This window comes from Scardinius erythrophthalmus, assembly GCF_964197995.2.
Source record: "Scardinius erythrophthalmus genome assembly, chromosome: 12".
NCBI lineage: Eukaryota > Metazoa > Chordata > Actinopteri > Cypriniformes > Leuciscidae > Scardinius > Scardinius erythrophthalmus.
In genome coordinates, this window is record NC_138232.1 from 5,614,271 (window position 1) to 5,627,239 (window position 12,969).

The 12,969-nt window shown below is 38.1% G+C and overlaps 1 protein-coding gene across 1 annotated transcript in view; it reads left to right on the forward strand.

Annotated features, from left to right (window-relative positions):
• ptprt (protein tyrosine phosphatase receptor type T) overlaps positions 1-6,517 on the forward strand; it is a gene marked incomplete at its 5' end in the record, with an annotated part of 249,208 nt that extends 242,691 nt beyond the window's left edge. The window contains 3 exons of the mRNA XM_081380101.1: positions 1,492-1,655; positions 2,708-2,843; positions 4,869-6,517. Of these exons, the coding sequence (XP_081236227.1) occupies positions 1,492-1,655; positions 2,708-2,843; positions 4,869-4,922 (354 nt within the window). The 3' untranslated portion in view covers positions 4,923-6,517. The remainder of the gene's footprint in view (positions 1-1,491; positions 1,656-2,707; positions 2,844-4,868) is intronic.
• Positions 6,518-12,969: the final 6,452 nt, after the last annotated feature.

The window sequence follows — 12,969 nt, forward strand, 5'->3', positions numbered from 1 at the left end:
TTACTGAAGCTTGACGTGTTCCAAGCGTCAAACGTTACAGAAGACTCATCCCGCCTCTTCCTGCTTTCCTTCTCTTTTCTTCCCCCTCATTCTCTTTAACCGCTGGTGACAGGCGAGGTTTACCGGGTAGCTAATCATTGTCGGCGCAGCATAGCGGCACAAAATAAATAAGTGCCACAGCTTCACAAATTTGCCATGAAATGGCTCCATCGATGGCAAATTGTGTGAAATATGACTCTCATTTAGCTGATCCAGTCTGACTGTAGTATCCAGCTGACGTCTCTGTTTGCTTTTGCTTCTGTTTTGATGTTTTATTTTTTGCTTTTCAGTGTCACTGCAAGAATTGGAGGTACTGTGAGTGTTATATATCCAGACAAAATGCTTACAATCGTTTACCAGCTTGCAGTTGCTTGTTGTTCTAAAGCTGCTATTTCAAAGCTAGGGAGAATTAACTGAGTTCTCAAAATACGTAGAGATAAAAATATAGTTGACATCCAGTAAGAGTATAGAGCAACATGTATACTGTATGAACATGTATGTGAATAGCAGCTCAGATCATTTGGTCTAGGAAGATGATTGATGAGAAATGTCTGAGTTCATATTGAGTTCTCTAAAGGATTGCTGGGAAGAGCTAAGTGCAGTTTGAGACCATGTTGTGATCTTTTCTGAAATCTTAGATCTTTTTTTAGAAGAACAATCTTAGTAGTTGTAGTAGACTTAAGCAAAAGTCTCAATTTGATCTCCATTTAAAGAGAACCTATTGTGTTTTTACATTTATATTTAGTGTGTAATGTTGCTGTTTGAGCATGAAAAGGGTCTGCAAAAAGTCACTCCAAAGGGAGTTACAGTATTCTCTATATCAGTGTGCACTGTTTCTGAACTCCTTGAAATGCCTCGATTGTAGTCCTGAGTTTTCTTCCGGGAACGTACGTCACAGTATCACTCATTTACATAATTCCCCCAAGGCATATGCAAGAAAAAAAGTGGGCGGAGCCTTTTTGAGTAGAGTTAGTAGTGTGTTGAAACTGATAAGGTAAGGGGCGTGACATTTCCCAAACACACTCAAAGTAGTCGACCAATCACAACACACTGGTCCAGCTGACCAATCAGAGTACATTGTGCTTTTCAGAAGGAGGGGTTTCATATTGACAGGAACAGAGTGTTACTGACAGACTGGAAAGAGAGGAGCTGCAACAATGTCAAATATGTAAAAAAATAAAATGAAATAAAAACTGTTTTTTTTTTTTTTACATTCAATCTAGTAGATTCCAAAATCTAAATCAAGACATTCTAAAAGGGCATAATAAGGCCTCTTTGGAGAGACAACTAAAATGTTAAAGTCAACTTGAAAATGCATTTAAACCTCTTACTCTAACCCTAAAAACGATCCGTCAATTGATTTGAAGTGAAAGCCTCTACTTAGTGAAACATGAGTTGACATTAATGGCTTCTGGATAAATGTTCTCAAAATATCTCCTGTTCTGCTTCCAGCCTCAAGACGGCTACCGGCTGGTCCAGCATTTCCAGTTCATTGGTTGGCCAGCGTACAGAGACACACCATTGTCCAAACGCTCCATCCTGCAGCTGGTCAGACGACTGGCCAAGTGGCAGGAGCAGTATGACGGAGGCGATGGACGCACGGTGGTCCACTGCCTGTGAGTGTGACCTCCACAACACAACGCTATTATGCACAAACCCATAAACACAGAAACGTATGAATGAGTTAGTCTTGGTTGGTGAGCCCCTGGGAGGAGCAGATTTGACTAATAAAACAGAGAAAAACACATAGCAGATGTGCTGTATAAACCTGCAATGTAATGCCTTTCTGATCATATTTTAATTGTACAATTGTTGTACTTAATGTCAGACTTATTTCTTTATAGTTTTTGACAGACACTGTTAATGTAGCTCAAATGAAGACTACAGACTATGCCTACACGCCTGTAATACAGCACATTTAGACCATTCAAGATGTGCATTTCATAGCTTTTCATCTAAGTCTGTGTGCACCTTAAACCAGTCGATACAGAATTGTAGATTAAAACTGCAGCTTTAAAAGGACTAAAGGATGAAACCGCACAGCCTTTGAGCCAAGGACAATCTTATCACCGTCACAAATTAAAGACAGAGAGATACAAAAGATCTGACAACTTCATTACTTTCCCATCACTGTCAAAAAAGTTCAGCTGTTGAATGCAGAGCAGTTTCCCTGAGAGAAATTATTTAAAAATGTCACAGTAATGCTGCCATTCTGCAAACCGCACGATTCATTTTGAAGATGATTGTCTCACATTATTGTACTGATGCTAATCGTGTAAAACTGACCCGTGATCAGTGATAAATATTTGATTTAACATTATTTCTGCAATGTCCTCTGTTTAAGCAGACATCCAACCCTCAGTCTTGCTTAAGTAATCTAAAGCAATTTAGTAAAGACTGTTCTTCTAAACCTTGCATAATACGACATCAGTGGTCGGAGGTTGTAGGGAATCAACCTACGAATGGCTGCACGTTACACTGGGATACGAGAAACTATTTTTACATGAAAATAAAACGACACACATCAGCTTTAAGGTTGGAGCTGTACGATCTTCAGAAATGTAGCATAAGTCAAGCTGTGATTTTATGGGATATTAACTCTGCTTATCTGTGACATTATGGGATATGTGATTTGTTTCTCATGGCTTATTGTTGTTGATCTCTTCAGGACTGGTGGAGGACGCAGCGGGACGTTTTGTGCCATCTGTAGCATCTGTGAGATGATCCAGCAGCAGAACATTGTGGACGTATTCCACACAGTAAAGACACTGAGGAACAACAAAGCCAACATGGTGGAGACAATGGTGAGTTACACATGTCTGTCACAACAGTATATTAGTGTGTTTTAGTTTTATTGTGTATAATTAATGTGTATTTATATTTAGTATGTGGCTGGACATAATAAATGGACTTTTGGGGGGAAAAAGCCAATAGGCTTGTTACGTTCCAGGCATTAACATGAGTTGCTTCTTTGTTAGTCATTTGTAATAGTTAGCTTCTTCTACACTAGTTCCGATCACAGGTCTCATCTAGTGGGAAGCTTTTATTTTTTTTAGTTGCTTTTTTCTTGTCTGCTGATCTTCATCGCTCTGAGACAGAAAAAGAGAGTAATCATTGGTTCTCCTCAAACCCGAGACAGACATCTGTACTTTCTGCAGTTCTAAAAAAACCCATCTTGTATCCAATTGAAGGCCATTTCAGGCATATTTAGACATCTGTCCTGTACTTTTTTCACTGATTGCTCTCGAAACATCTCGCTCAGCTGGAGAAAACTGAACGATTCCACAGCTGTGCATCTGATATGATCCTTGACGAAAATATTACCCAGACGTCTTGGCCACAGACTGCTGGATGAACGTCTAATGCATATGGCACACTTAACTGGAAACTTCAGGAGTTTCGAAGTCGTCATTTGATTGGTTGAATTCTACAGGATTTCCGGGAGATGTGTGTGTGTTGCATGATTTTATTTTTTTTATGCACCATTCTATATGCATACAAGTCGTTGGAGGAAACATATAAAATCCTATAGGTGAGCTGTTGGAGAAAAATAAAATAACGGAAAAAAAATATCAATCGTATAAACTTTGACTGTGAACATAAGGTAGCCACAAGTATTATGCGATTAAACCTTAACATAATATATTATAAACTATTATGCAAGTAATTCTCAAAATAATTAATATATCATACACTACAGTTAGGCGCAATCTGCTGTGAAGTCACAATCAAACTGAATTGTGGGATTTAGAGCTGCTTGAAGTGTAAATCGAGGGGACGAGGGCTTATTCACATAAACTTCCCTCGCTCGCCCACTTGACAGAGTGGAACTCATCAAAATGGAGGCTCGGGGGAAGTGCTTAGGGAAGTTGGCGAGTGTATGTCTAAAAGTGAAGTGGAACGCACCCAATGAGTGCTTATCTGGATCAACTAAACACTGGATTTTCAAAAGTGTAAACTATGTAATGTTCGCGGCATAGACTCATTAAAATACGTCCAAGAGTTTTACACACCGGTCTTATATTGTAGGGACAAACGCTACATTTTCACTCCCCTAAACATGATGCGGAACAAAATGAACTGTGATTGGTTTCTTTATATGTCAGTTAAACGGCCTCTGGGCGATCCTGGGCCAGTGAAAGGTCTGGCTGTAGACTAGGTTACCCATGGCCATGGAAAACCTGGAAATAGCAGGGAATTTTAAAACTGAGATTTCCTGTCCTGGAAAAGAAATTAATCTTTTATCTGAATAAATTCATGGAAATATCTTTTGTGATTTTTATGTTATTTATACTCACTTAAAAAAAAATGTTAGCAGCTATATTTCCTATTTGTGAGTGCAACCTCTTAAAAAAAAAAAACCTTTATGACAAACAACCGGAATTCATTCATTTACTTATTTTTAATTGAAATTTTATTAGATTCTTAATTATTTTAGTACTTATTTATTTTGAATTTTAACTAATTCATTTCCTCTAAGGCAGTTTGTTCCGGGTTGGTTGGGGAGATACTGAAAATGTAAAATGTAAAAAGTAGTGTCTCTATACAAATAATTGCATTCGTGCTTGCAAAAACAATTTAATAATAATAAATCTAGACAAGCCATTGGCTAGAGTGACATTCTTATTACAGTGTGCACAATGTAAATGTATCAACTAGCTATGGCTGCTGACCCTGTTTCTCCATTATAAGCAGATGTTTTTCCTCTAATAAACGCGAGCGTATATTGATCATACTGCATTATTAATACAGGGGTTAAAGGGACAATGTCCTTTTCTCTGCCTTTGAACTGCTAATGACATGTCGCAATCGCTTCTGGTTTTGTTTAGGAGCAGTACAAATTCTGTTACGAGGTGGCTCTGGAAAGCTTGAACGCCTTCTGAACGTACGAAAGGTGAAGAAGAGGGAAAAACAAGCAAAGCAATCTTCTCTTCTCCTCCAGAATGACATCTCATCTCATCACAAACTCATCGTTCAGGCTTTCCTCTGAGCTTCTGTGATGAGAACAGGGAACTAAAGTTCAGCCCTTCACTGTAAAATACTGTATAAATAAAACAAAACATAATTTGCCATTTCTTTCTTCTTCTGTCAATGTCCAGCATCAGAGCGTGTATCCTGGACCGTGAAGTGATCTTGTACAGTTCTTTTCCTTTTTAGTTATACGCCTTGAATGTTACCCATCAATGTAAAGAACAACGGTGAAGAAAAAAAAAAAGCTTCTTTCTACATGCCAGCTGGGATCAACCAAATAGACTTTCCCTGAGCTCTGTACAGATTTAAAGAAAATTAAAAAAATAAAAACATTCAAAACAAAGCTTAAGCGCATTTGCAGAGAAGTGTGAGGATGGATATTTTTGTTATTCTGATGATTTTTGTGGTTCCTCCCTTCGGTGCGTTTTCACTCTGCCTGCTTTCTCATACACGTATGCCGCTCGCCTACAGACCAGCATAAAGATGTTGGAAAGTTGGAGGTTTTGGGTAATATTTGTTCTATTGCTGTTTCTGTCTTTTCTTTTAGTGTTTGTTCTTTCTAGAAATAGATGTTGCCATTTTGGTTTCTAGTAGGCAGTGAATGGTAAAGATTAAAAATTTATCTAAAGTATTTTCTGTTTGTCATTTGCACTTTATATGTCTGTTACCTCCAGGGGTGAATCTCACAAATAATGATATACTACTGTATAATAAGAAATTATATTTAGCATCAAGAAAATAGAGGCTATTTTAAGACCATTAATTGTTAATTGTCTACTGTAAGGCAAAAAAAAAAAATCCCAATGTCAAAAGAATTAAAATAAAGACAAAAAATTGCTTTATGAAAAAACAGAATTTAACTGAAATCATCTTTTTTTTTTTTTTTTATGTCCTGGAACTTTTTTTGTGAGATTTACCCCCAAAGTTTATTTGTATCTACAGTATTTGTAAATCCTGTTGCATCGTTTGATTTGAAGTGCCATACTCTCACATTAAACTGAAGGACTGCCACCAAACCATAGACAAGATGCATATCAGGAACATTGTGTCGCTACACTTTGACTAATAAACAGCTGGCAACTGAATACAACATTTTTCCAAAACATCTACATGTTTTCAGTGTGATAAAAAGCAAGTGAATTTAACTGTAAATCCAAGAGTTTTGCACGAAAACTGTGACTTGACTGTGATGTTTGTTTCTGAACTGCTGAAATGTATTTTGCAGAAGAATATATGAATGTTTCACTGAAAACAAAGGTTACGGCACTTTTTTTTTTTCATTTTTTTGGACTGTGATTTTATTTTTTATCCTTTTGAATTTTAATGAATTCACTGCCTGCTTTTTGTTTGACTTCACTATGTGTATTTTTCATTATTTTCTTTGATGATTATTTATCATTTATTTGTCTAGCAAAGTGGTATGTAGAGCTGGTAATTTCATGACCATGGTGGTTCTGTTGTTTGGAATTGTGACAACATTAATAAAGGGACCAAAATGTTGAACAGCAACTTTTCTTAGGCGCTGAAGTTCTGTTTCTCGTTTACTATCCCACAGTTCCCAGTAATGACATTCGAACATCTGCAACACTTTACAATCCTACAGACACTGAGGAAACAAAACTGGTATGGGGTCATTCTGAGGAAACAGAATCTGAATCTGTGTCTGAAAATTTCATGGTTATTTAATTTTTTCATTAAATCATTTAATTTAAAATAGGTGGGAGGAAGTATCCCACAATGCAAGACACTCGACTTGACCTTTCATTTCCAATGCATTGCATGAAATGGATGCCATATCAATCAAAACAAAATTACATTTAGGGTCCATTTACACGAGAATGATTTTCTAAAAACAGAAAACCCTTTCTTGTGTGTTTTTCTTGTACAGACGACAGCGTTGTCAAAATGATCCCCATTCTCATGGATCTGCGAAACCGACAAAAAACCCTATTCTGCTGCCAGGCCAGTAGCTGGCGATGTCACTTTATAAAGAAACTACGCACCTATAGACTCAACAGTCACAGTTTTCACAAATTCAAGTTTTTGTTTACACAGAGATGATAACGGTATCGTTTTCAAAAACTTGCACTTCAAAAGTTTGTGTTTTCAGGCCCCCAAAACACCGTTGTCATGTAAATGGACAACCAAAATGCAGAAAAAGTTTTTAGTTGAAAACAGGGTAGTGTAAACGTCCCCTTAGTCATTTGATTGGCCAGCAAAAAAAAATATTTTTATACAAAAATCATAAAAGTAATGCATTATGACATCAGGAAATGCAGTGAGGCCATGTGAATGCATTAAAACAATACTGTTTAAAACATTTGCAGATTGCATATAATGTACTATCAGAGAAAGTCAAGATGTTGAAAAAAAAACCCCGAAAGAAAATGATTTTGATAGGTCATTGCATGGGCCGTGCGCTCAGTAGACTGTGTTCATCTCCTCTGCCCTCATGAACAGACCCGACATCAAAGACAATGAGAACTGTGAAGGGTGAAGGTGCTTCTTTAAGTAGTCAAGACCCAGACTGCAGCCGAGACTCGTATAAAGCCAGACGGGTCTTCTAAGATCCACTCCAGACTAGTACAGAAATAACCTTTGATGTCATATAAGCAGAGGATATCTGAAAGAAAACAGGAGTTAAAACTACAGAAAGAAGTTGTTGTGCTGTTTTCGATTTAAACTGAAAAGCTTTAGAGACCAATTTAATATGAATAGTTTGCAAATCGGTTTCCCCAGCAAGAGCAGACTGAAAAACGGGTTTCAAAGTGCGCGTTTTTGCAGACGATACCTCTATTGTCTTTGTGTAAACTAATAAAACACAAATTTGTGGAAACGGTGACATCATGCGCATGCATGCGTATTACATGTTCAGTGCCAAGAGGGGGCAAAATCGGGCATTGACCCCTCAGATCAGTTTTCAATTAGTCCCCCCAACTATTCACTGTTTTTAACCACATAATGTTTACTTTAGGTTTCAGACATTCAAATAGACATTTAAATGAAGTACTATAAAAAATTCATTTATAGTTTGTTATTTTAATACAAATTCCATACGCTGATGGAAGCTGCAATTATAATCCTTTCAATTATAATTTAACGAAGTGAAAATATAAAGTTTAATCTATTCTTCGCCTTGTTCAACGGCCACTTACTTTTTTGGGAGAAATGGATGAATTTACATGATGTAAATCCGAGAGATGTGATCATATAGTTATAGTAAACTATAGCAAACTACAGTTTCAAAGTACCTGTAGCGTTCCCAACACTGTTCCCTAAAGTCATCCTTAAAACTAACTCATGACCTGCATGTACACAAAGCCACTGCACTCAAATGATTAGCACTAGCTAAGATAAGATATACTGTATGAGTAATTCTCCACAATAATAAGTAGGGCCTGTTTTTCTTGAAAATGTAATTTTGACAGTACCATATTTGTTTCCGGCCACACTAGAGAGATGTAATTCTTGAATTTTCATCACTGTGTTGTTGTGTGGGATTATAGGTGAAGCGTTCACTATATTAAGGACTAACCATTATAACTCTTCTTGCTATTTCACACAAAACACAGCAATTATGCTCCTTCATGAGCTGGAAAAGCTTTACTTGTTCAAACGAAGAGGTAAAAGATTCTTCTTTAAAAAAAGTTTGTGCTACGCTGAAATTCTCATTTCACAGCACCAAGACAAACAAGCACATCTTGATTCAAATTAAAGCAATAGTTCACCCAAAAAAAAAAAAAAAAAATGTGTAAGGAACAGAGCAGTGGCTACCAAAAGCTATGAAAAGGACAAAAAAGTACCATAAAAATGTATTCAACCACAATTTTCAGTGAATAATGACTTGTTTTGTTCTGTCTTCTTTTGGTTTTTCTTAATTGTGGTTTTGTTAATAATTTGTTGCTTTGGTACTTTGGAGTTGTCCTATTATCATTTTATATTGTCTTATCTTAGAAATCTTTTTCTTATGATACGCGTTTCTTTTTTGTTCACGTGTCCTTCTTTATGTTATGTTCCCCTTTCTACCAAATTTAAACAGAGGTTCGTAACATAAATTGGGGGCTCGTCCGGGATTACCCTGATTCATTTTGTTTTGTTGAGCCGATAATAATAATGGTGGTGCTAAGCGATCTCCGGGTAGGTAGAGTTAACCAGGGAGCCGTGTCTAGCGCCGTTCTCACTACGGTCTACTGATTTATTGTTTTCTTTATTATTTTCGTTTTGTTTTTGTTGTTGTTGTTTTGGAGGTATTCCGGGGGAGGCTTGCCTCCCAATTGGTACCCTCTGAAGACTAGAGAGGTCTTAGTTAGGTTACGGGTATAGGTTTAGGTCCGGAATCGTTTGTGCTATTATATTATGTTTTGTTTTCTGCTCATCAATTTATTATGGCAACATTTGATTTAAATGAGTTTATAAATCAACTGAGTGATGCGGTGCTAGAAACGTGTAGAAAGGACGATTTGTTCCTTATTGCTCAACATATTGAAAAACCTGTTTCTAGAACATTGCTTAAGAAAGACTTAAAGGTTTGTTTGTTAGCTGGTTTAATTAGTAAAAGGGTGTTACCTTTAGTGGAGGATGTTCCTAAATCAGCACAGTTTGCACCTTTGATGTAGGCCAAGCTCAAACTCAGGTAGCTACTTCCCTGTTGACTTTGCAAATGTTGCTTACTGAAAAAAGAGGCAATCTTATTCCAAGGGTTTCTGAGCTGGTTTGAGACACTACAAGAGGTTAAAAATGCAGCGCTCCAGCCACGGCCGGTGCTGTAATGGTGGCCGCTCCATCATCTCTAGAAGGTTTAGTGGTCCAGTACTCCAGCCTGTCTGTTGCAGACATCACTTCATAGCGTCTGTCAGTCAGTTCTGTCCGCCAGCGGGCTTTTTCTCTCACATCCACAAATTATTAATCCCCCTCTCGCAGCAAGGCCATTGCGAGGCAGGTCAGCACAGATGAATTATTAACACTGTTTATAAACATTATTTTTTCACACCTGTGGTATATGTGAGGAACCCTATGGAGAGCTGCTGCCAGCGGTATCACTCAGAGTAAAGCACACCCAAGGTTGCCAGAAGACTGGACTGCCCCGCTGCGTGATCCGTCGGGAAGGCTGCGAAAATCAAGAAAATGATGCTTTGATCTCATGGAAAAATCACATGTGGATTTGTGTTTGATTGAACTGTCTTGCTTTAATTATAGATTACAGGCTCGAACAGATGATGAAAAATATACTAAATAATCACAACTGAATGAACCTTTAACAACATGACAGTATGTCAACACATATGCGACTGGGAAGATCAGCTTGCCTTAAAATTTCATAAAAATGTGAATGTAATGATGTTTAACACTGTACATGTCATATACATACATGTACAATATATACCCTATACCGTTCAAGTTTGGGCTTAAAAGTGAGAGACATTTTATAATGATTTCTATTTCCAGTAAAGTTTGTTCTTTTGAACTATCTATTCATCAGAGAATCCTGCAAAAAAGCATCAGTTTCCATTTAAATATTGAGCAGCACGACTGTTTTCAACATTGATAATAATCAGAAATGTTTCTTGGGCAGCAAATCAGCACATTAGAATGATGATCTAATATGAACTAGGATCATGCGACACTGAAGAGTGGAATAATGATGATAAAAATTCAACCTTGCCATCAAAGGTATATATTTTATTTAATCTATATTCAAATCTGAAAGTTATTATAAATTGTAAAAATATTGCACCCTTTTTACTGTTTTTTTGTTATCAAATAATTGAGCCTTCCTTTAATGGCTAATTTATGTTTTTTGTATTATTATTATTCATATTCTGCATGTATATTTTGTATAACTTGTTTTAATGACTTGACATGATGTTATCAGACAAGTGCAGGGCCGGCTGGCAGTCACTGCAACCTTCTCCAGCACGATTAACTAATGGCCGTGACATTAACACAAACCTGCAGGCTGAGTTACTGGAGTAAAAGCCCCGGTGAGGATCAAGTCAGTGTGATCAGATCAGCTGTCATTCAGTACAGTAACCAAAATCAGAACAACAGTTAGATTTATACATTTTCGGAGGGAAATGTGTTGCTGGTTGTCACATATCTATAGTGGCTTCTCAGCACTTGCTTACTTTTAATAGTCTAGCAAATGATTTAAGCATCATTCATATCCGGAGAAGAATGTGGGAAGAGTTACATCCAAAAGTTGGAAAAAGCAATGTGAAAATGCATTGTAGGAATCACAGTTAAGGCCATGACGAAGCAGAATTCATTAGTTGGCCTTAATGAATGACAAACTGTTCAAGTCATTTGTAAGACAATTTGGAATCCTCCCTCTGCCAATCCCTTAATGCAAATCATTTCAAATTCAGTTCTAAATCTGGGCTCGCAGCAAGGAATCACACATCCACTGGGGAGTCCACATTTAATCTGTAAAGGTTACCCATTTGGCAAATAATGGCAACATTACACCGAGTGGCACAAGATTTGGTTGAAGTACAGAGATTTTCCCCTCTCTCCGACCTTGAAAGCTGGGAAAGCGGTCGGAGAGACGGGATCTGCCCCGGTCTGTCCGCTCTGGTGTTGGCGGAGGATCTTGGCGCAGAGTCAGGGCTGTTTGGAGACACTCGGAGGGAGGACTGAGAGGACTGAGGGGACTGAGGGCTGCGGGCCTTGCAGATGGTGCCAGATTCTGATACAAGTGGAGGTCAGCGGATTTAGAAATGGAGAGCAGAGAGAGGGGAATGATTCAGGAAGTCAGACGCCATTGATTCCTGAGAGTGGCAGACTGGGGCTGGGAATGGAGAGACCACAAGGGACGAAGTAGAGACAGAGAGAGAGAGATGATGGGACTCACAAACCACAGTGCAGAGCTGGACAAAGGAAATGTTGTTGTGTTGGGTGACCTTAGAGTTGGGAAGTAACTACTTACAAGAAGCGACAACAAAGTAAAAGCTCTTTGAGTAGAGGTAGACCAGAGTTTTACTTGATATAGTTATACTGAACTAACACAATTTCATCATGTATCCACAGACCTGGGGATGGAGCTCCAACTCCCAGCATGCACCACGGCTCAGTTGGACAATAAAAAATGATTGTTTTGTCACTCAAAACATTCTCCCTATGACTGTTCCCTCTGGAACACAAAATAACACAAGAGATATTATCAAAAAGTCACACCTGGTCTAACCATACATTCCATCCAAATGCACTATGACATACTGTATATGAAGACTTCAGATGCAAAAGCCTCTAAGAGCCTGTTTACACCTGGCCACTTAATGCGTTTTCTCAGATCGGATAGCTATCTGATTTATCAAAACGATTCCATTTACACCTGGTCACATAAATGTGTTTTTGCGAAACGGATTTAAATCCGATCTTCAATTCCCGCGCTATATATGCAGATTTAATGGAGTGCCCGTCACGAAAGCAACAGATATGAGCTGCATTTTATTGATCATCAGCTAAAAATTTCTAAATCAAAGACCGCAATAAGAGAGAGCGGCAACAGCCCTGGTAAGATCATTTCATTTCTCTACTTTTAATGATGATGATTGTGTGTTAAGCGTCTGCGACTTACTTTCACTTTGATTTGCGATAGTTTGCACGTTGGCTTAATGAATAGATGCTCAGCTGCTCATCTGCGGCGATGCGTGTTCCAGTAGCGTCGTCATATCTGGCTATAACATTAGATGTAGCCTATAACACGCTCTCACACATTTATATTTTAACATTTTTGGGAGGAGTACAATTTACATATGTGGTTTCAACAACCAGATGCATTTACACTTGTCCAGTTTCGTCTGGAATGCGGCCCAGACCTCCTCCTGAAGTGGTTTGAGCGATCGGATTCAAATCCGTCTCGAATGCGTTTCGGAGGGCATTTACACCTGGTCTTTTCACGATCGGATAGCTATCCGATCTGAGAAAACGCATGAAGTGGCCAGGTGTAAACAGCCCCTA